The following is a 24,408-nucleotide window of genomic DNA, read 5'->3' on the forward strand; positions in this document are numbered from 1 at the left end:
CTGCTCTCCGCTCACAGACGCTGAACTCCTTCAGAAGTCCTTGCGCGACCTCTTCAGCGGAATTCTGGTTACAGCTCTCCAAAGTGTCTGCTGTGCGAACCAGACACCAGGAAATTAATTAACTGACGGTCAGGTAGAAGACACTGTGATCTCTTTGTCTGTATCCAGTTAAATACCACTCACTGTACAGATTATCTCCATGATACTAATATCTGGTATCAAATCTATATTTATGTAAGATTTTAATATAGACCAGGATGTGTGTGTGTGTGTGTGTGTGTGTGTGTGTGTGTGGGGGGGGGGGGGTTCTCTTAAAAAAAGACGTCAACCGTTACTTATGTGATCACTCCTGTTACAGACAGATCATTACTGTTATAAGCAATGAACAATATTAATGTTATTACATTTTTTTGGATTAGAAACAATAAAAGATACTCTCAAAAGGGGGTTTCCATGATAGCAGTCCTAATGCAGCCGATAATCACACATCATATAAGACAACATGCTTTTTCTGACTGCTTGATTTTCAGTGCAAAACAAGTTTTTAACACAAACCCCCATAAAAGACCTTGCAATCGTCTTCATTTCCTTCAGTCAACAAAAATGGATATGATACAGCAAATATGAGACTAGAACAAATATTTTGACAATTTTCTGCAGTCCTTATCAGCTATTTGATCCTCTGGTGGCAAATATTTGTATATTTTTAATCTCATTTTAACCCCTCTGCAGAAAATTGTTATCAAAATGATTTATAGCTTGTGTTGACTGTTATCAGAGTAATCACTGGAGCTTTATGCACTTTTGTATATTTGGATAAAGACTGAACATTTCAGCCAAGCTTTTCTGAAACATCTTTAAGTAATGAAAACTACTTCAGGTCCGTATAATCAAATATGTATAATCTGTTTAAAGGACACTTTTCTGAATCATGCGTAAATGCCACAGATGATTTATGATTTTATCAAGAGACTAAAGTATCTGGTAATAAAATCTTGTGTGGGTGATCAAAAAATTGGCTTTTGATAACAAAATGAACAAATGTGCCAAATAAAGGTTATGTATATATTATATATTACTTTTTTGGGAACTTTTAATTCATTGTGAGACAATTCTTCATTTCAACAAATCAAAAAAACATTCATTTGATCTTAAATTATGTTCAACAAATCATTCAGTGTCTGGTGTGAAGGATTTGTGAGTCAGTGTCTTTGAAGATCTGAAGTTTCCAAAACACTTCTCAACATGCAAGCCCTCGTCTGTCCTGTTGTATCAACTTTAAAGTGCTGGCTCTGGTCCTGAAGCCATTAATGGCATAAGCAAAGGGACAAGCAGGGCTCAGGCTCTGAGCTGAATTTGGTTCAAACAGGCCCATGAAGCAAATGATTAGTACTGACTGGAATGTTTTGCCACTCTAAATCACTGCCATAGAATATAATAAATTCCTGATTAGCTCCATGAACTTCTGATATCATGGAGGGCATCCATTTTCATTTGAACAGGCATTTTTGTGGTAAAATCCCAAAAGATTAGGCTCCAATACTGCATGTCTGTATCTACAAACATCTACAGAAATCTATAATCTACCTTGAACATTTGTGCAGAAAAGATGAAGTTTTCTATTGTTTAAAAAGAGAAAAAAAGAGTTTATAGTTGAAATGCAGGTAGTGCTCAAGAGTTTACAAAGTGCAAAAAAGACCAACAGTTATTAAATCATTTGCTACAACCTTCTGATATACAAGAACGCTGCAGGAATCTGTGAGTAATCATTCCTTCATGATATAACTCATTTATTTGGCTGGAACCGCCAATCACCTGTGGAAGACGCTAGAGAAATTAATTTACAAAAGGTATACAAACACTTTCACTGTATCTCATTTCATCAACTCTTTCCACATTGCTCCCTGTACACATATAGACATAATCCAAAGGTTGTTTCACAACGCCGCAGCCCATGAGTAATCGTGAAACAGAGTAGTTCAGTCATTTATCAAATTCTATATATTCTCTCCAACAAGGAGACTCGAGCCTAAACTCACAAAAAATATGCTGCTTATTAGAGACAAATAGCATATTCCATTGAGTCAGATCCAACAAAATGTACACTAAAGACTCTGCTGGGTACTGGCGTTGACTTGCTGCAAAGGAAAACATTCAGAAACACATTCCTAAACAGTCAAGGGAGAGACTAACCTAACGGTGGGAGAACCTGACAGTCAAAAATGTGAGAGGGAATTAATTGAGTTTGAGGGGAAACTCAGTTGTACTGGAGCAATTCCAAGCAGGGTTCCCAGCAGGGTCAGAGGAGGGGAGAGCAGAGGAGAGGAGAGGAGCAGGGTGATGGAAGACAAAATAGGAGAAAAGCAATACAACTGATATAACTCCTTAATTGTGAAATACAGTTCAATAAGAATGTGGGGCATCCAAATCATCAACTGAGTAATGAAAAAACAAATAAACCAGACTATAACAGTGCCAACACGTCATTTGTAACATGCTGCCATCTTGTGGTAAAGTAGTGCCAGTACATGTTTGGCTCCTCATTCATTCTTTTCTGTAAATCGGAAACATGGGTGTTGGCTGCGTGTGAAATATTATGAAATATTCTGCTTTCTTTGCTTTTTGTTGTTAATTCTTTGGGATTTTGATGCTGTGTGCTGGGGAAAAAAGGACATCCAGTTTTTAACAGCACCATCCCTGGTCTGGCTATACATTTGTTATCTGAAATTAAATATGGAAACCATTCTTTGATTCACCGACAAAATAAATAGACTAATAGCCACTTATGTATAAATGGTCAGTCTTAAGCAATTTTCTACCAAACTCGTCATACCTGAATAACTGTGATATTGGTGGGATTTTACAAATATCATCAATAACAATACAAATACACAAATATATATCCCATTGACCCATGTTGTCAACAACATTTCCATATATAAATGCAAATATGAAACCCGATGATTTGATTCTATAGTATATACAGTACTAACACAGTAATTACAAATTTCACTCACTTTGCATGATAAGTATTGTATCTGTTTTGCATATAAGCTCCTGATATCACTAGTCCTATTACAAAAAACAGTCCTGAGTGGCAGAGATGACAGTAGATCTCAAGCTAATTTGTACTACAGAGTTACTGCCTTCTTTAAAAAGTTAAATGTTTTGACAAAATTGCTACATTCATAAGTATTCTAATTGAAAGAGTGATGACTGAAATTCGTCAAAACAGACAGTAATGCTTAAAAGTGACGCTTTTACAGTGTAAAACTCAAAAGGGGAAACAAACCAAAGATTTTAGCAAAGGCTTCAAAATCACTGCAGTACAAAAGGGTGCCAATGTTAGCAACAAAAAAAAAAATACAGTTTTTAACCTATACATTTCAAAGTCAGTGCAAATACTCCACAAAGAGTAAAGACTGATAATAATTCTCTGTAAAGTGTGCAAAGCATTAAATCCCAGAAACACTGAGGCTCCAGTTTCCAGTAAAATGCCTAGCTTCCAGTGGCAGAGCTGCAGTGTATTCACACTTTACAAGAACTAATGAGAAGTACCAGAAGAAAGAGAAAGCTGTGGGTTTTCTCTTCACAGCACCTCATCGCCCTGCGCATTGTGCTGTGCATCTTCCATCTGAAGCTGCTGATACTTTCTTTTGAAAAATCCAAACTAGAAAGAAAAGTGTGACAGAAAAAGTGAACCAAAAGAAAATTTCCACAGATTTTTAAAAGACCAGTTAGCTGTTTTAACTGTTTTCTTTCTTATATCCATGTGCTATGTAGCATATTGGTGAGGAATTCTTGGAATCAGTCAACTTAAAGCTGCAGATTTCTTTAAAATCATCCATATCTGTTCATGGCAGGAGGGTGCAGCAAAGATGAAATGCTCATTTTACAAATGTACATCATCCTAAGTTTTACATATCCTACTGTTGTTCCTCTACATCTTAACAAAAAGCAAGCAAACAAACAAAAACATACCTTCCACAGCAGCGCAACAGCCAGAGCCAACAGCAACAGTCCAGCTATGACACTGCCAGCTATGACGCCAACTGGAACATCGGCCGTCTCTCCAGGTTTGCTGACTCTCAACCCAAGCTAGAGAACAAGAGAACAGGAGACATCATTGCCTTGTCTGTCTCCATCAAATCCAGGCGTAATAGTTTAAAATAAAACCAGAAATGGCATGATTAACAAAATAAACAAAAAAAAAATGAATAAAATATTCTTACATAAGAGCACTCGTGTGCTTTACACTGCTCTTTGCATACAAAATTGTGAAAATGATGGGATGGGACAATTGAGTATGCTCATCACTAACTGAGTAACTGAGCTGCTCTTTTAAGCAAACAGCATCATGTTAGTCAGATTTAAGCAGCAAAGTAAAAAACTGAAATATAATCTTACAGTCAGCTGTTTGTTTGTGATAATGAGCAGATCAGGTTTGTCGGTCTTCACTTCCAAACTGGAGGTCAGCTCAACGGTCTGATAGGTGGCCTAACATAAAACAAATTACACGAATTGTGTTAATATAACTTAACTTAAGAAACGTAATGATAATAAAAGCAGACCATCTTTCTAAAATCGATGTGAAGATATTTACCGAAATAAAAGTGCTGTTCCAGATCCTCGTTTTAATGTTCACAAAGTAGGTGCTCTTAACTTTAGTGTCTTTGAGGATGCACTTTATAGATTCACAGTTTGCACTCTTGCAGTCCTGTTAGTTAAAAAAAAACATCAGGAAACAACACTCAATATTAGCAAAAAAAAAAAAAGCAATGTGATATTATTTAAGGTGGAATCTGCATGTACTGTAAGGTTATATGTAGGAAATATGAAACTATAGAAGTAGTGCATCAAAACCATCATCTTTTGCATACAAACTATTTTCTTCCATATTATGGGTCAAAAGATTTCTGTGCAGATGTGCAGATGTGCAAATTTGGAATTGTGCATAACTTCCTGCTAAAAGCAACAGTTGTATAAATATTTCACTGACCAGCTTCTCCATTCCTCTGAAGCTCTCCGCAGAGAAGGACACAGTCTGAGTGTTCTCACCGATCTTCAGAGGGTTCACTAGATTGTGTTGACAGCTGACTGAACCTCCCTGCAGAAGGAGGAGAAGCCTTCTATCATTTATTGTATGGATATAACACTTGAATCCAGTAAAAGTTGAAGAAATTGTACGCAGCCCGATAGTTAAAAACAAATTTGGGAGTAAAACTTTGGTAACCAATAGAAACACAAACATTCATAACAGAAAACAACGTACACACTCTTTCATTTCTAAGCTTCGACCACTCGCTCTGCACTTCCATCCTTTCGGCCTGTGTGTGTCATGGTCCCCGTGCCTCGCTGGCTGACTCTGTGTTTGGCAACATGTTTTGTTTGTTTTTTTTTCCTTTGCGCTCTCTCTCCTCTGCCGGGGCGGTGCTCATTACGGGCTCCCGCCCCTGGCCCACGCACCTGTGCTCACCGTCACACCTGCAGTCGATCCCAGCTGATTTGGAGCACTATTTATGACGGCGGACCTGTGTCGTCCTTTGCTGGATCGTTGAGCCATCAGCGTCAAGCCCCCTGAACCTGAACCTGTATCTGTATCTGTGAGTTTGCGACTATCCCTAACCTGGACTTCTTTCTCTGTGTGTATATAGATCTGCCCTGGACCCGAGCGAGCGTGTGTGTTTGGAACCCACTGAGAACGTGTATTGGATTAATCCCTGCTTCACCCCGGACCCTTTTCCCCGCCACACTGTATATATATTCTCAACTGGTGTCTCACTGTAAATAAACGCACTTTCTCTTTACCAAGGATACCTGGTCTGCGCGTGAGTCCGTTTCAAACATTGTGACAGAGTGTGTGGCAAGTCTCATCTGCCAGCAGTGGAGCACTGGTGTGGCTCCACTGCCGCACCAGTTAGTTGTGAGTAACTAGCTTGTTGGAGGCTTGACTGGTTTAGTAGGTTGAGTGTTTAAATAGCACAAAGCTAATCTGCATGAAGACCAGGGTTATTGGAGTAGGTCAACACGAGGGTGCTTCTACTTTACTTAAGGGACATGTTGCATTGACCTGAAGTGACCCGGAGCAACACTGACTTTTGTCTTTATTAGTGTTTATGTGGGCCTTAAGCTGAATCACGGAAGGGATACAGGAATTTGTTGCAGCACCACATGAAGGTTTTCTGGATCATTGTACGAAAGATGAGCTTGTAGGACTTGCAGACATATATGATCTTGATTTGAGTGATATTGGTGAGAAATTTTGCAAAGAAAAAATTAAATCTGCAAGTATCTGTGGCTGGGAAAGAGGAAGCTGGCCAACCTTGAGTAATGCCATCATTGGTTTCACAAAGAAATTTGACTTCTGAGCAACAGAAAGAGCCAATTTTGTTGCAGATGTTGTATGAAAAAGAAACAAAAATGGAGAAACCACAAGATGATGAACTCTTTTGTATACCAAAGTATTCCAGAGTCTAATGTGAATCTGTCAGCAAAAGCTTGGTTGACACTGGGTCATGCAACAGGACATTGATTCCCATTCCAACAGAATGGCTGAAAACCAAAAGAAGTCCAGACCTCAACACAAGTCAAGTAATGTGGCAGGATCTTAAGAGAGCTGTGCATAACTGAATGCCTGCAAGCCTCAATGAAATGAAGCAACACTGTAAAGAAGAGTCGGCCAAAATTCCTCCACATCAACACGAGAGACTGATAAAGTCTCTTATGTTGATATAAATGATTACTTCAAGATGTTGAAGGTGGCTCTACAACCTACCGGTACTCAAGTGGACTTAGTTTTTGGCAGTCTAATTCTGCATTACTTTTTAAAAAATAAATAGATAATGACATAAACAGCTTTTAATCTTCTTGAAAGTTCCAGGGTTTTGGAAACTGAGAACTCACTGTTTGTTCCTCCACGCTGGTGATGTAGAGGAGCCGATTTCCACCTTTACTGGTCATTGGCAGATTAATAGTCAGATATAGAAGGCTCACGGGTAGGTAACTTGTAGAAACCTGTAAATAAATTGCATTACAGACGATACATTTGTTAAAATAAAGGTAAGAATTCTGATGATATTTTATGCGACTGATTTATTTATTGCACCTCCGCTTTAAAGTTATACTCTGGGCCAATGTCATCGTAGGTGTTCACTGTTAACACTGGAGTGGTTGCATCTGCCACAAAGAAATTAATATTTGGGTGCCTAGAATAAAAAGTACATGAAATGAATGTTTTAACATTAATATCAGCTTTCAGATTTACCCTTTGAGACTAAATGAGAAAAAGAAATATTAAGGTAAGGAAAACTCACTTGGATAAACTAATCCCAGTATCATACTGAACAGGAAAGGAGAAGTCCACTTCATTGTCTGTATCTATCTCCTCTTTGCTGTCACTTTAAAAGAAAGAGACAACATTATTAATCACTAATAATTTTAATAAAGCTGATTACTGGAGCTGAGTTTCTTTATAATTCAGTGTACCTCTTGGCCACAAATTTTAGAATGGCTTTATCTTCCAGCTGATCAAGACTGTATTCAAAATTTATGCGAAATTTTATCTGTAATGAAATAACACAATATTTTTTCCAAATATTTCACAAACAAAAACATGTATATCCAAAAAGATTAGAGAAAGTTTACAATTTTATTTTGTTATTTATTATTTTTTCCTTTATGGGGGTTTGTGCTTACCTCTTGGTTTTCTCTTAATACTGGATATCCTACATGGCAAATAACTTTTTCTGTTTGTGATGTGCATTTGACATCCTCTGTCTGTAAGGGCATAGATTTAGTAGAGTACACAACATTATGGACTGTGGCTTTATTCCACTGGCTTTTTTCTTGCTTTAATATTCATTTTTTGCTGCTTTTTATTTTTATTTATTGCTGTTCATACACTTTAGAGAAAATAAGAAACAAATTCTTTTGAAAAGGTTTACTCAAACAGCATGTTGTTTTTCACATTAGCATCATGTAAACATAAGTAGTTTTTATTAGGCATGCTTACCAGAGGAAAGATGGAGGAGTAGTAAAGATTTTTGGAGAAAGTTATCACGAGTTGCGTGTTGTATGCATTCTCCTTTTTGTTCTTCACAACAACTTCAAATGACAGCTCTCGGCTGTTAGGGCTTACCAGACTGGGTGCTGAGCTGCAACACAAGAGATCAAATTATGTTTCTTCATGTAACAGCAAGAGTATTTTTCAGAATGAGAAGGAAAGTTTAAAGTTGTTTACCCCTTTATTTCCCTAAAAGTTGCTTGCTATTAAGGGTGATTTCTTTTACCTAATCACAATTACCACCTTAGACAGTTTTGTGTTGCCTTTCTTAAGATTAAGAGAAACCAATACTAGCTGCAAAACCACAAATACATTGAAATGCTGCAGTACGGTCTATAAAGTCCTTCCTACGCATTCATGTGAGTTAATACACAGAGAAGTCAAAATATTTTATGTTTTTCAGAGTCTGATCCAGCAATTTTATGGGCTCTAATATGTGCAATAAAGCAATGAAGGCAGACTTGTAAAACAGAGAAACATTTGTAACGTTTGTTAAGAGTTAAAAGCATTTCTTTCTTCTATGGTGCACATAGTTACTTTACACTTGCCAAGATTTCAGCCCTGTTAGAAAAACAAAGGTGCTTTTTTTTGGCTGGTATTGCAATATTATTGGACTATAACATGTAGGGTAAGGGTGTCAAACATAAAGTCTGGGGGCCAGAACTGGCCTGTCAAAGACTTCAATCGGCCAGCGGGACAAAATGTGGAAAATGTGAATAAACACATAAATTTTGAAACTGTAATTTCATACATTTTAAAGCTTGTATATTGATCTCCTCCACAGCCATCATAGCACAGTAATGAAAAAATAATAAAAATACATTTCTGCTTTTTTACAATGTGTCCACCATAAACCATAAAATATTAATTAATTTGCTTTGAATTAACAAAACTTTTCTACTTTATAGGACACTCTGGTCAATGAGCTACCAGCTTTCTGTAATTTTTTTTATACATTTATTTCTTACAATTTAAACCAAGAGTTGTGCTGACTGATTTTTTTTTCTTTAACTACGCAATATTTCTTTATTATACATATATATAAAATAAATAGATGTATGGTTCCCATATTGTGATATCTGAGAGATTAAATGCACAGTTAAGCTATTTCACACTGACAGAAAGAATATTTTCAGCACACATAAAATCAAAGCGACCCCTGATAACAAATGAGTTTGACATCTCTGATTTAGGGACTGGAAGAGAGATTATTACATTAAATAGTTCTTAGGTTTATGAACACGTTCGTTTTATATCCACTTTTGCATTAACATTTCAGGAAGAAAAAAATCTATTATAAACTCGTTTCTTTAAGCCCAGTACCAATATTTGGTGATTTAAAAATCTGAGATTCTGACATTTTAGCCAGTATTTCTTTCCTTTCTTTCATGAAGCATAAACAGATTTGCCTAACATTTGTTATGTCTAATTATTCATTACTGTGCTAAGAGTTTGTGGCATTACAAACACGTGTTATCACTGGGAAGTTTTCCCATCATGGAAAAACTTTGCAACATCAAGACTCAAAGCATGTTTGCAGGACGCTTCTCCCACTGCCTATTTAATTTGATCATTTTCATTTATCAGTCTTCATAAATGCTGATACCAATAGATCAACATATAGCTAATACTGGTTGCAAACACTGGCTTGTTGATAAATTAGTTGGGCTGTATAAGTTATTGAAGATTTATTATTATCATAGCAAAAAAAATGCTTCAAATATAAAGAAGGATGTAGCCACCTGTTTTAAAAGGCAGAGCAAATGCAAAGTACCTTAAACCTGAACTTTTTCTAATTGCCAGTAGGAGGAGACGTCTCTGCTTGGAAAAAGAACTACAAATGTTTATAAATGTTACTGAACAAAACTTGATACACAGTTTGTAAATTTTGGTCCCACAATTACATATAATTTGTTTTATTGATGTATTGTTTTCAGGGCCTTTCACAATTATCACTCACACAAATAGTAAAAAAACAAAACAAAAAGACAAAACACAGCCACACACAATCTTGTGGCTGCCATTACACATCAGGTAGATTCATAAAACAAAACTGGTCCTATCTTTACCCGTAAACTCAAAAAACAAAAATATTCACGGCACATGGTGTCACGATCCCTGCACATGGCATATTTTACCTTGTCCAGCTCAGTGTTTCTTACCCGGATATCTTTGCATCTGTCTTCACACTCAGCACTAGATCACTGTTGCACACCTCATCAGAGCCGCAGTCTTTGGTGAAGGGGATCTAAAACAACGACACGGCAGCAAATTCAGCAAATTGCATTTTTCTAAAACCGCATTTCCAACAGAACAGACATCATAAACGGAAATGATTACATGTCTGCTAAGTTGGGTGAGCTTTAATCATGCTGCTGGGAAATAACAGCATAGCATGACTTACTGAAACCAGCCAGTAATCATCTCACAGGTAAAACATGTTATTTAAAATGACGTACAAACAACTTTACAGCTTCGTCATAAGGTCTTCTGTCACTTGATTTGTTTCCTGTAGGCATAGCATGAGGGGGAAAATAATAATAATAATAAACTTAGAATCAGGGACATGTGCAGCGTGTCAAATACTTACAAAGAACTGATAAGCATTTTCAGAAAATTTGTCAAGGACAGGGTTCGCATTTGGATCCGCTTGTTCAATTTCTACTTTCAGACTGAGGGAGTTGTCAAAGTCTGGTGTCTCCTGTTGAATACAAAGTGTATGAACAAATTAAGGGATCTTTTTCGAAATAATTCACACCTATTCTGGGGAAAAATGTAGTGTAATATATCCACAATCCACTACCTGAACATAAACTTTGTAATCTTGACACAGGCCTGTGGATGGCACTTGTTTCACATCTTTCAGAAGGCGTTCATTATTTTTTACAAACATTCCTCTTGATGTCACTCTTGAAGACAGCAAGTCAGCATCCAGAGTCAAAGTGTATGTTATGTCTGAAAAAACAAAGCAAAAACTATGTGTGGCACATTTTGTCCCTTCAGTCAATCTTTTGTGTTTGGATTATCTTGATCAGACTTTCTGGAAATGGACTGATTTGCTTTCCTGTTGAGAATCAGATGATAAACCTGTTACTTACAGCACTTGTCTTTTTGATTAATGTAAGCATAGGGCCACCACCCAGTTACCAAAAATTAGAGTGAAAAGAGAAACAACAAGGCTGACTCAGACTGAGCCAGTCCCCAAATACCTACAACTTCTGCCTTTGTTATTTGATTTTTCTGTATCTGAAATCATGATTTATGACTAAGCTTGTTTTAAAAAAAAACAACAAAAAAACCCTGTCATAAACATCTGCATAAGTGTCTGAACTCTATGTTAGTCTGGTATAAAATCCTTCAAGCCTATTACTTTAAAAAGGAGTGCACATGTGTACATATTATATATTTACCGACAGTTCCAGCAGGCGTTGCAGGTCTAAATGCAGCGGTGAAACACAGTTTGGTGTCAAAGCATGAATGCATGCGACCATTAATGTTGCAGGGTTTGTTGAAAATGTTGATTTTATCAGGATTGAAAGAAGCTTTAACTGTCACAGATGCCACCTTACGGGACCTGAGAAAAAGTTCAGTTTGAAATGACTAAAAACACGGACTGATATAAGCAACACAGTGTAGAAAATCATAATATTAAACCATAATATTTCCCCTGAGTTGCACTTGCTTAACTCACCAGAGTTGCACCACCTTGCCATAGGCCCCCACTGAGATATCAGGGAGTTCATCACCATTCAGATCTTTATAGCTATCTAGAGACCTTCCAAAGTACTTCAGCTGATGATCCAGGCTGAAGCCAAGAATTCTCTGAAAAGAAAAAAAAAACATTATGTTCACATACATATGTTATGTAAAAAGGTATTGTTATTAAAAATGTTAGTAATATGTACTGTACCTGTGAGAAGTCTACACCTGACATGTCCCTCTTTCCATTGTAGATGTAAATAACACCTTTTTCTTTCTCTTCCAGCGGTGCTCCAACTACAACATCGTTGAAACCATCTAGGTCCAGGTCAGGAATAGCAGAGATGGCCATCCCAAAACGTGCATCCATGGTTGGGGGTGGACCCTTAAGGAATCCCTTCTCGTTCAGTATGCCCTTCAGAAGATAAGATGGAGATTGTATGCAGCTGATGAAGCTAAACATATAAATTAAAAACAAATCTATAAAAGAAGCTGCATATGTCGATCAATCTCTTTTGCACTGTTGTGCAGGAAATCCATACCACAAAATGGAACTAAAATAGTAGTCAGTGGTTAGTTTTACCTTGGTGACAGAGAATAGGAAGACTCTGCCTTGCTCTCTCTTTAGCTCACTCATGTACATGGGCGCACCAACCAGCAGGAAGTCTGTTGTCCCATCTTTGTCTACATCCAGAGAGCACAAGACGCTTCCAAAGTATGAGCCAATCTGGGAAACCAATTAACAACGGTTAACTCTGATTCTTACGATTCACGTCACATGAATCACTCATCTTGAATCAGATCAGTACCTGTTTTCCTCTTTGCGAGTCTATGATATGAGATTGCTTCTGAGCATCGACAGTGTAGACGATAACTTGTCCAGAGTGGTTTGAACGAGGTGCACCAGCCACAAAGTACTCGTTGGGTCCAACACGCATTGTGGTGACAGAGTAACCTGGAAAGCAACATAAAGAGAACATTCACTAACTGACAGATAAACTCTTTACATATTCTTACTTGGTAAGTGGCAGAATGTAGAACAATAACATAGATTTACTCAAGTCCTCAATTAATCCTGCTAATAATTACTCTTCTACATTTATTCAACAACAATGGTGCTCTCAGTTATTCTGGCTGTTCAGACCTCTAGTCAGGCGCACTTTGGCCTGACTTATTTGACTTATTCGATCAAAATCTTTTCTGCGTTCACAACGCCATCAATTTTGATGAGAGTCCCAAAACTATTGGCAGAACTGCATCCCCAAATCTTGACAGAACCACCACCTTCTTCTACAGCTGTAGACACTCACTGTTGTACCCCTCTCCTCATCTCCACTGTATATTTAAATCATCACTCTATAAGACATGTTGCCACTCATTTCTGGTCCAGTTCTTGTGTAATTTGGCATACCTCAGCCCAGGTGTCTTTTTTGCCCCGACATGTTTTTGAATATAACCTGATCTCAAAACCCCCAAAACAAAACAAAAAGGGCACCACCTCTACCCTAATTGTGCAACCCTATCACAGCACAGTATTTCTCCAACCCAATGCCTGATTGGTTCAATAATCTGCATTCAGCAACGCGCTGGACTCCTGCAGCTGTTGCAAAGCAGCGTGATCTGCTAAAGCCACCTTAACATTGGACAAGAACCTGAGGAAGACTTGGTGCAGGAAAGTCGAGAGAAGGGAGGAGTTAGCTGTCTCTTGTTGCTGTTGCAGCAGAGATATTGCACTGCCTCAGACACAGACTCAGGTTGCCACTTCTCAGAGCGGAAACCGACTTAACCACAGTGCAAAACTGAGAATCTTGGTGTTTGTTTTAAAATATTCATTGCTATCACTTAGGGATGCCATCACACGCTTAACACACTGTCTCACAGTTCATTTTCTTATACAACTGAAAAAGCAAATTCATACCGGGCCAGTCTATGATGTTGTAAACACGAGATCAAATTTTGGATTTACAAAGGCTAATAGCTCTTTGCAAATCACCTAGTTGTTGCAAAAATATTGTATTATTTTGCCATTATTTCATTATTTAATGTCCAACTGTGCTATATTTGGCATCTTTAATGGATTTGACTAAAGAAATTGGAACAAATTATGTGTTTGTTTGTGATACGCTGCGAGCAACAACAGTGGGCAACGATAGAATTTAAAATTCAGTGTTTGCTAAGTTGTCTGCTATATGTACTGGTTCATCCCTTGAGTTAAATGCCTTTTTATGCTTGAATGATTCAGGTTTGTGCTAAGCTGCTTAACAAAGGCTCTACCCTGAAAAGTACAACGATTGGACTGAAATGAGTGAAACATAAAAACTTTATATGTAATAAATTCATAGGCCTCCAATGTGGCTTTCAAAGCCATGCAGTTGTAGTGTAAATGTATTGGTATTAAAAAAATAGCCATCCATTACACCTATCCCTGTAGTGTTTTATGCAAACAGTTATCTAACAAAGTCAAACTGTATTATAGATTTGGTCCAATAAATAAAGAATTAAATGCCTACCCAGTAGTGAACTATGGTTTTTGTCTTGCAGTGAATCTTCAAAGGCTGAAAGAGGGAGAACATGTACTTGTGACCCTGTTTGATGTACGACAGTCCCGGTCCAGGCATAGGCTCCCACTGCTCCGAGCATCAATACATCCTTAAAGAGAGAAGATCAAAATCTAGGCAACAAACACTACACCACTACATGACTGACCAATATGCACATATAACATAAATCGGATCAGATCCATCAGATACAAATACTAACCGCTTTAACTAGCTATTCTTAAAGTGGTTTTGCACATGTTTCCACAGCTTAGCAGGCAAGAAAAAAGATGTCTGACAAACCTTTACCCTTTTTAATCTGATTCATTTTTTGGCTGAGTGGGTACCTGTTTGCTGGAATAGTGAGCACTGAATCCAACTTGGGACATCTCCATTTTGAAGCTGTCTGCCCCTTTTCCAGTGCCTTGTGGGAACAAAGCATTATGTGTACACCAGAATCAAAACCCAAACATAACAAACGGTAACATAAAGATAATGAAAACTCACATGTTAAGATCTTAAGTTAGAAAAGACATGTCATGAAATTAATCTACAGTGCAGTGAATTTGCTTCCTTCCTGATTTCTTCGTTTTCTGCATATTTCTCACATGTAAATGTTTCACATTATCAAATAAATTTTCACACAAAGAAAAATGATTTTTTGATTACTGCTTAAACAGAACCTGTCTGACAAAATAAAGGTTTATTAGGCTAAAAGATCTCAAATGGTAACTCATCATGTCACAATCTAAAGAACAGATAAGAAACAAAGTCACTGGACAGAGTTGCAAAGCATTTGCTAAAACCTTGGGACACAGCAAGAGTCCACCAATGATTCACCCAGGAGGTCATAAAAGAACCCAGAATAACAGCTAAAGAACTGCAGGCCTCACTTGTCTCAGTTTAGGTCAGAGTCCACAATTTAACATTAAGAAAGAAACTGGGCAAAAATGGCATCCAGTTCCAAGGTGAAAAGGACCAAAAAGAACACAAAGACTCATCTCACATTTGCCAAAAAACATCTTGGTAATCACATACCTGCCATAAAACTAACAGCATTTCATGAAAAGAACATCATATCAACAGTCAAACATGCTGGGGGCAGTATGATGGCCTGGGACTGCTTTGCTGTTTTATGACCTGGACGACTTGCCATAATTGATGGAGCCGTGAACTCTGCTCTCTACGAGAAAATCCCAAAGAGAATATTTGGCCTTTAGGTCGTGGTCTGAAGTTCAAGCGCTGATTATACAGGACAATGATCCAAAACACACCAGTGAGTCCACCTCCAAATCAAATTGAGATGCTTTGGAATGACCTTAAACAGCCTGTTCAGACTTGAAAAGCCTCCAGTATTCCTGAAATAAAACAATGCTCCTAAGAAGAGGGGGCCAAAATTCCTCCACAGGGATTTAAGTGAGTCATTGACAGTTATCACAAAGCTTCATTGCTGTTCTTGCTGCCAAGGGTTGGACAACTACTTATTAGGTTCAGGGGGTAATTACTTTTTCAGACAAGGCTAGGCAGGTTTGGGTAGCGTTTCCTCTTAATAAAGGAAATAATCTGAAACATTTTAAGTGACAAAATGCAAAAATCAAGCAATCAAGATGGGGGCAAATACTTTTTCATGGCGCTGTACATCCACTGTCACATAGACTATATGTTATATATAGTTACAGTAAACACAACAACAGGCTGGGAAATGGCATAATCCTCTATGTACCTTCTATGCTGAAGATGCGGTCGCCCAGAGTTCCAGCGATGGTGTAGAGGACTGCCTCTTCAGATACGTTAAAGAAATGTTTCTCTGTGGGTGAACTGGCGATGGATTTGATTTCACTTATAAGCTTTTCTGTGTCGATGTTATTTCTTGTGTAATAACCCAAGACCTATTATTTTTAAAAAAAACAAAAAACAAAAAACAAAACAGCATTTCCAGATTGGACAAAGTAAATATAACGAGGTTTAAGTAACAAATCAAATCAGAAAATTAATGAGCAAATATAAACCATCAGAAAAGGAATTTAATGCAGGTCAGTACTGTGCAGTTAGCAAGTACAAGTTAGAAAGGTGAACTATACTTGCTAGCAGTTCAAACACTTGTCAGAGTTTGCACATAAAGTGAGCAGTTCTTTAAAACAAAGGATGCTTAAATGCAGAAAATGAGGAAATGTCACCATTACATAATACGTATGAGTCAAGTCATGGAAATTTATCTTAAATATGTGACTTGGTTACCTGAAATTCAGTGTTATGATCATACTTTTTACACATGAATAATCAGCGTAAATGGTAGATGAGCACTTACTGCAATACCGAAGCGGGTAATGCCCTTCTTCTCACAATCGGCAATAACTGCTTTTGTCTTAGATGAGTCATGTGATTCACCATCAGTGACAACCACCATTACTTTGGCAGCGTTTGGTCGGCCGCCGTTTTGAGCACTAAAACCGGCAGTGCTGAAAGGAGAGGACAAAGCAGGATATTGGATTTATTTATGGATAAATAAAACAAATACATGATTCTGATGTGATAAAAATCAACTAACCTGGCAAACTCAATTGCCTGGAAGGTATTGGTCATGTCCCCATACATCTGCTTTATGTTAGATGCTGCAGAAATAGCATCTTTGTTGTTCTGATACTGATTCAGTTTGAATTCAAATTTGGGGTTCACGGCATACTGGATGACGCCAACCTGGCATAATAATGTTTAAAAAAATTATACATCAAATTACAGACAGTGGCAATAATGACAACAGGAAAACTAGAAAGAAACAAGACTAATTACTGTCATGTGGAAACGAAAGCGTCCCCTTTTTCAATTACAGGGATTTACATATCAGGACATTATAAAAAATAATCTGTTTGAATCCTGTGTGTGGAAAAAGTATACTCTAACTGCTTCCATATAAATTAAGAGGGTAAGTAGGAACAGGAAATTTTGGCAGTTTGCTTGGAAACATCAGGAATGATCTTTAAAAGGCAAACATTACTACTCGCCAATCTGGGGAGGTTTAAAATTGCTAAACAATTTGAAATCCATCAGTCTACAATGGAAAAGATTATCCACTTGTCTAAAACCTTCAAGACAGCTGCCAATCTGGGAGTTGACATTCAACCCAAGGTCAAACCTGCAATGCTCAGAAAAACTGCAAAATAAACCAAGAGCTCCATCTCACATTCTGGTCTCATTTCGTGTGTTAAATATTAAAGTTTATGTACAACTAGACACAGACACCGCGATGTAGGGGTGATTATTTGGGCTGGTTTCGCAGCCACATGAGCTGTCTGACAGCTAAAGCTTCGCATAAATTTGGTCATGCAACAGACCAAATTTATGCGTACCAGCGTTCAGCAACAATCCTAAGCACAGCAGCAAATCTACAACAGACTCAACAGACTGACCTAAAACTGACTGAAATCATGTGAGAGGACAGAAAGTTGTGCTTAAACAAATTCCTGCAAACCTCAATAAACTAAAGCGACCTTGTAAAAAAGAGCGGGTCAAACCTCAAACAATGATGTGAGAGACTGATAAAGTCATCTGTGGTCAAATTACTGATTCATGGTCTGTATATACATTTTCACACACTGCTTCAGCATTTTGGCCTAGTTTTTGTTCAGTTATTACATCATGTAAACTGTAATTTGTTTTTTAATTTGAGGTTGTATTTATCTAATTTTATGTTCTGGTAAGGACATTACCAGATTCTTACAAGGATATTATGTCCTGAGATGTAAAACCTTATAATTGAAAGTGGATGTAATTTCTTTTTTACCAATGCTGTAAGTCAAAACTATTGACTTACAGCTTTAGTTGCATAGTTACCTGTGTACTTTGGGGTCCAATGTCAAGAGCGGGTAATAAATTCTTCAGGAATTCTACAATGGGTTCCCAAGGAAAAATGCTGTTGGAGGCATCCAAAACGATCACAATGTCCATCGGCCCTCCACACTCTGAAAAAGTCAGTAGTAATTAAATAAACTGTGCTCATGCAATGCATTTATTTATCACTCATTCAGCCACAGCCTTGAGCTCTGACACTTGCTTGGTATAATATGTTGTATTTAACTCCTAGTTGCACTTCACCATTTGTTAACATTATCGTGTCTTTCAACAGTTTAAACAAAATCAGGAATCAAAACCACAACAAGGCCACAAGAAAACAAACAAAACAAACTTTACAGTAAAACAGAAGGTAACCAAAAGATATGACTAACAATGAAACACGAAGGAACTTGAAAAATGAAGAACATTGTCTGGAGAAAAAAATATTTCAAACTTAGTCTTTAATTAAAAATGTTTTGTAAGATCTCTGTCAGATTTTCCAGAAGCACCGGGATCTATCTGAAACTGGTAATTAAAGAGCTATAGATTAACAAAAGGCTGTATTTCCTTTAGTTAGTATTGAGGGAATACTGCATGAAAAGGCAAGCACTATAAGAAAGATAATGAACTATACACAGCATATTAAAACATCTTACTTTGGACAGCTGGAGAAAAGGCAGGTTGAGGCCGAAAGACGGGATCCAATTTGGCACATACTCCTGGGTAGTAGTTTTGAGTGCCACACTGCTGACCCCAAAGTGGACCGCATGTCTGTATCAGCCAACCACAGAGGAAGAAACAAGGACGTTTAAAGGAAGCTTGTTGTTATGAGTATCTTTAAAGGTTTCCAGTGATATCTTGTGTATGAACATTTTCCCGTCAGTATATATAACACAACATTAGGTGAAGTGATATCAACTAATGCCCTCAGTTGATATCAGTTCAATTCTGTTTTATTTAAACAGTGCCAAATCACAACAACAGTCGGCTCAAGGCACTTTATATTGTCATTTAAAGACCCTACAATAAATATTATATTATGCTTTGATCATTTTGGACAGTTTCTCATTCGAGGTCATCTACCTGTGCACTTAAATTTTCATCATGGGTGCTATTTTTACATCACTGTGGAAGTCCCACTTTCAAGCACTTTCATACACACTCTGTATCTTCCTCATGAACCTTGAATTTAGATCCTCAAACCGTCTCTGGCTGCAACTCAGAGACCAAAGTGAAATTCTTAATTATATCTTGTATTGTCAAGATATAATGTATTGTATTGTATTGTTGTATTGTTTCTTAAGGGTCATATTTACCTTCAAATATCAGTACACAGCTCAGTCATGGGCTCATCTAGCATGGGCTACATACTACATACTACAACAACTTCTTAACAATCCAATCTAAACAACCAGCTCTGCTTTTTTAGATTAGCTCCCCAAAGAGACCACCCATATTTTTATCACTGGAGTGAGTCACACACAGTGTGTGCCAACTTATAATAGGAAGGAAATGGTGTAGTAGCAGCCAAACATAGTGAATAAGGCATTAATAAGGTCTTTATTAGAACTGTGATGTATGAAGTAACGAATAAGGAGTTGTGTTGTAAAGGCCTAACTGAATAGAAAGTGTTAGTCACTGTGGTGGTTATAAAAACACATCACTGAGCATATAGACTGGAAATAGCTCTCCTTATGCTCAGTGATATAGTGTTATTTCCTTTTTATGATATGTGTGAAGTTGCACACACTCAAACAAACATACCGTCAAACCATTGTCACCAGGCGTTCGAGTAAGAGTCAAACCCAGTGACATGTTGGCATTGACATTTTTAACCTCTGGAACATTGACAGAATCTGTAAAAAAAAAAGTGACAAAAACATCATTAGATTACTGTTCAGATTACAGTTCTCATCAAGAATTTCTACAACCTGAAGAAAAAGCTTCTAAAAGCTCAATATATGAAGTTATTACAACTTTGTTGGATTTAACTGTTACGTCTGACGAATTTGGAAACTTCTTGTGTGTTTCTCTGCAATGTAGCCTCTTATTTGTGAAACAAACATCAAAATCCTTACCTTGAAGATTGAGCTTATCACAGCTGTTTCTGGATCCTGTGATGGGACATTTGTAAATATCCCCCTTCCTGTTTTGACTGTAGCCACTCCAAGGAGCACCAACCAGGAGCCTAGGAAAAAGAAAAACCCGAAAAACATGCACTGTTGGCGTTATCCTTAAAGCTTTACCTACGTATGGGAAATTCTGGTATTCGCAAAAACACAAACATTTTCACATAAAATACAGAAAACTGATTTCTATGAACTTGCAGCACTGAGTTTTTCTGCTCTTTTAATAACATACGTGGATAATTCAATTATTTCATTCTTTAAAACAAACATCAAAGTTAAAACAGAAAATATCCACTTCATGTACTTTATTCCCACAACATCCAGCTCTTTCTTGCTGTTACTTAGACATTTCTCAAAATCTAGAGCTCAACAAGGCACAGGAAGAGGCACTCATCCTTCTGTCATATATGGTATGATGTGTAATTGTGTGTATCTCCTGTTGCAGACTACCATGCAACGTGCAATCAGTAGTCTTTATCAGATTCTGTATTTCCAAGTTACGCAAATAGGTCACTCCTTCAGGCAGTGAGTTACTCTGACAAATGGTGACTCAGAGTGTACAACAGTCAGACACCTAGTTGTTATTACTGTTTAACTAATGTTAAACAGTAATGAATTTTATTACTGCTTTACTGTTACACATGTATAATAAAAATTGGCGAAGAAGGTTTAAAACAGTATAGTAACGTGCAAAATTAAACATTTTGGGCTAAAAAAAAGTCTGTATCCTATTCAATATTTATCAGCTGTTATACATGACAGGTAATATCAGCACATGTTTAGTTACATGTTCATGTTTTTGTGAAAATGCTCAACCTCAGTAGTGATACCACAGGAAATGAAATGGCAGCGTTTCCACACTACAACCCTTATAAGAGTGGTGTGAGAACTGTAGATGAACAACAGCTGTTTAACAACAACAAAGTGCAGCTTTTTAAAGCACGGAATGAAATCAGCTAAGGCCACTGCAGTTTCCATGTGCATCACTTAAAAACGAAATAATGTGTGAACTGTTGACTCAATAGTTAAGACTTTTGAAACTACTGTTGTAACTGCATTTTTGCAATGGAATGTATTGCTTTGAAAACTTGCTTCAACTTGGTGGTAGCGTAGCAGTGTGGAGACTTGTTTGTGTGCCAGTAAGTGGCTTGAACATTTCCAGTTCCATCTCTTTGCAGTAATAGGCTGTCATTTCCAACTTGATTCTTTTGAAAATAACATGATGTGACTGCACGCGCACTATCTGATTCAAAGATATTAGTTTGTGTACAACAACAGGATTTTTTTTTCTCAAGTGTACAATTGTTTGAAGCTTTTAAGTCAGTTTGGAGCCAATCACTCTGTGATGCACGTCCGACTCTTTGCGCAACACCAAAATGAGCCTGTTGTAGCATGCAGGCTGATAACGAGGACCTCAAACCTGTCCTCTGTGAATGCCATTATCTCCCCCACTTTTAATGCTGTTTCTAGGAAAACTGCAAAGTAATATGCACACCGCTTGAAGGCTTATAGCAGCTTAATATTTTTGCTATAAAACATTAAAGACAAGAAAACATGGCGATGACACTGAAGCCTCTTTGATTCAAGAAGTTTTTTTTATGTTGTGACAGAAATTCATACCATTTGCCTTGATTGTTTTCCACTTGTTGGACTGTGTAACCAAACTCTTCTTTTGCTGTTCCACTAAAGATCTTGGCACCTGCAGTACCAAGGTTGAAGGACTGTGCCTGCCAGATACTGTCAGCTGGTGGAGGGGAAAGAGGAATTAACATCACAGTGTGACAACACAAATATCTATCTGCATTTCATATTGCATTTGATGTCAGAGCAGGATTATAAGTAGTACAGCTTCAGTTTTATCTTCAGCAACAATCTGAGGCATCTGTGGCTCATGCTCTGTTAAAAACCGCATCCCCTTAACTCAGTGAGAAAGGCAGACGATTAAAAAGCTTCACACACTCAGAGTTCATACATTTCACGAAGAGTTGAAGTTTGAGTTAGTAGAAGCTGTAACGGATCAGTCTGTTTCTAAAGAGATGGCTGTATTCCCAAACACATCCATTTGAATCCCCTCAGGTAGAATATTTTGGTGCAGCAATAGACCCACAAGCCCATACAGGCAGAGCAGAGCTCAGCTTTCAGCCTGCCTCTCTCCCTTCTCAGCAGGTAGAGGATTCACGAAACCTTCACCAGTCTTGTGTCTTGCCACGCCTGTGTACCTGCAGCACAAAAATAGCTCGCTGCGTCCCGTGCACAACCCAAAAACCATGAATAACAACTGAAACAGGAACAGAAATAAGGACCGGATTAAAAATGTCTGTCATGTTCTGCTCCACAGCTGCCACACATTGGAGGGCAGCGATAGCGAGCAGTATGTGAAAATATTAGTTATTTCCTTTATGATCCACATAACGTAGAGCCTTGACTATGATATTATTTCTACAGGAGACGAATAAATGCTGGAAATCTCATTAAAAATAATCTCCTGGCTAATTATCCGGTGAAATTCACACGTTTTGCAATATGTTCAAAATGCGCAAAAACCGTTCAGAGGCTGAAGTTAAATATACATCAAATAACTGATACAGCTTCTTCTGAGCTGTATCAGTTATGTTCTTCAAGATCTTCTGAAAAACTATGAAATCGCCGCTTTTCCCGGCGAGGATTGTTTATCACCCTTGAAAGGGTGGCGGCGAAAAGAAAATGTGTTAACATCTTTAAAGTCCAAAACAGAAGTTTGGTACTTACTTATGACAATTAAAGTGAATACAGTATTCCGCCAGAAGTGCTCCATCCTCACCGTTAGTCCATTTAAGTGAACAAATAAAGTCCCGCACTTGTCAAAACAGTCCGCAGCGCGCAGTCAGCGGTGACGCACGGGACAGTCTAAATATGGCTCTGTCTTCCGCTTACCTGTACACACAGAAAGTACCTTCAAACAGTGAGCAATAAACTCAGAGGAACTGGACCACTTACAGTCTGGGGTGTGCTCAAGCTATAGCTCTGTATAACTCGAAACCAAGTTAAGAGCAGACAGCAGTCCCTCGGGCAGATTTCAAAGTCCAGTTTAAAGTCCACTACTTTAGAGATGAAATCTCCGAGACATAAGGAAAGGAAATATGAGTGTTCCAAACAAGCCCACACCCGTCACCCTTAATTTTAATCCCCTTTAATCATCATTCCAGGGCTTCGCTATTTGTGGACTAACAACACTTAAATCATCCGCTGACAAATAAAAAGCAATTATCATCAATCAGTTAACAGAGACCAGTCTGAGACGTCTCCTCCCCCTGAGCTCGAGCTATACTCTTTGTATTTACAAATCACTGCAGAGCGGAGAGTTATGTTCATGACAGGGCAGCTTAAGAAATGTCAAATATCCAGAAGCTATAAAATGATGCCCAAACAATAGAAAACTCTATGAGATATGTTTGAAGAGTAACCAAAAGCCTTTCTATATTAACTGGAAAACAATGACGTAGGCCTTTCATAAAGCAATGGTCAGGGTGGTGAAAGAGTTGAAAGAGCGGTTTTTTCCAAATTGCTCACTTAGAAACATCTTTGGCCGGAGCTCTCTGCGCAGTATACCCCAGACAGATGATTACCCCCTCTGATGTCATAATGTTTAATGAGCAAGTAACTCATAGTAGTTAGGTTGTGTAACTTTTTTTTTCACTTTAACTTGGAAGCCTGACTCAGACTCTGAGTGTTTGGGTCTAGAGTAGGTCTGAAAAGGACCCTAATGACTTCGTGTCAGTTAGATATTTTTAAAGCAAAGCCTGCCTTGTGAACAGGGGTTGTGGAATGTGAAATATCTTTGTCAGGCAGTGATGGGTTTAGATTGTATTTTTGGGAAATGTAGACTTTTTAGTCAAGAAAATAGTAGTCAAGAGTCTGTGGACTCTATTACAGCCTCATTTTAAATTTGAAGATTGGCTCATGGTAGTCATAGTTTCCCTCTTCAGCTGAGCTATAATGTTAGTACACTTCCTGTGGGCTGTGGATAAAGAGGCCAGTGGTAAATACATACTTCTGTTTTTCAATTTTTTCTTTTGTTGTTGTTTTGATTGAAACGTAAACTAGAATCAGTGGTTTAAGGTGATAAATATTGAATATTTGACTGGTCTTAAATCATGAGGCCCAAGAGTAT

The 24,408-nt window shown here is 37.7% G+C and overlaps 1 protein-coding gene across 1 annotated transcript; it reads right to left on the minus strand.

Moving 5' to 3' along the window:
* Positions 1–1,622: 1,622 nt before the first annotated feature.
* Positions 1,623–23,461, minus strand: itga2.2 (integrin, alpha 2 (CD49B, alpha 2 subunit of VLA-2 receptor), tandem duplicate 2). Its single transcript, XM_085179195.1, has 30 exons — positions 23,007–23,461; positions 21,879–22,002; positions 20,208–20,317; positions 19,894–19,985; positions 18,786–18,900; positions 18,130–18,257; positions 16,847–16,995; positions 16,607–16,757; positions 16,022–16,187; positions 14,646–14,722; positions 14,272–14,410; positions 12,571–12,716; positions 12,345–12,488; positions 11,973–12,176; positions 11,754–11,884; positions 11,473–11,636; positions 10,866–11,017; positions 10,653–10,763; positions 10,225–10,310; positions 8,012–8,153; positions 7,696–7,776; positions 7,486–7,562; positions 7,314–7,397; positions 7,106–7,205; positions 6,904–7,014; positions 5,000–5,107; positions 4,604–4,717; positions 4,408–4,497; positions 3,982–4,098; positions 1,623–3,670 (listed from the first exon to the last, which is right to left on the minus strand). Exons 1-30 carry the CDS (start codon positions 23,050–23,052, stop codon positions 3,590–3,592), a joined length of 3,540 nt encoding a protein of 1,179 aa, XP_085035321.1. The 5' UTR covers positions 23,053–23,461; the 3' UTR covers positions 1,623–3,589.
* Positions 23,462–24,408: the final 947 nt, after the last annotated feature.

Source organism: Neolamprologus multifasciatus, chromosome 12 (assembly GCF_963576455.1).
Source record: "Neolamprologus multifasciatus chromosome 12, fNeoMul1.2, whole genome shotgun sequence".
Taxonomy (NCBI): Eukaryota; Metazoa; Chordata; class Actinopteri; order Cichliformes; family Cichlidae; genus Neolamprologus; species Neolamprologus multifasciatus.

Excerpts from the sequence above, each read along its gene's own strand:
- itga2.2 (XM_085179195.1), bottom strand. The coding sequence starts at position 23,052 with ATGGAGCACTTCTGGCGGAATACTGTATTCACTTTAATTGTCATAA. Across the intron at positions 20,318-21,878 it reads GAAAACAATCAAGGCAAATG|GCTCCTGGTTGGTGCTCCTT; the intron begins GTATGAATTTCT and ends TCTTTTTCCTAG. Across the intron at positions 10,311-10,652 it reads AAAATGCTTATCAGTTCTTT|ATCCCCTTCACCAAAGACTG; the intron begins GTAAGTATTTGA and ends TCGTTGTTTTAG.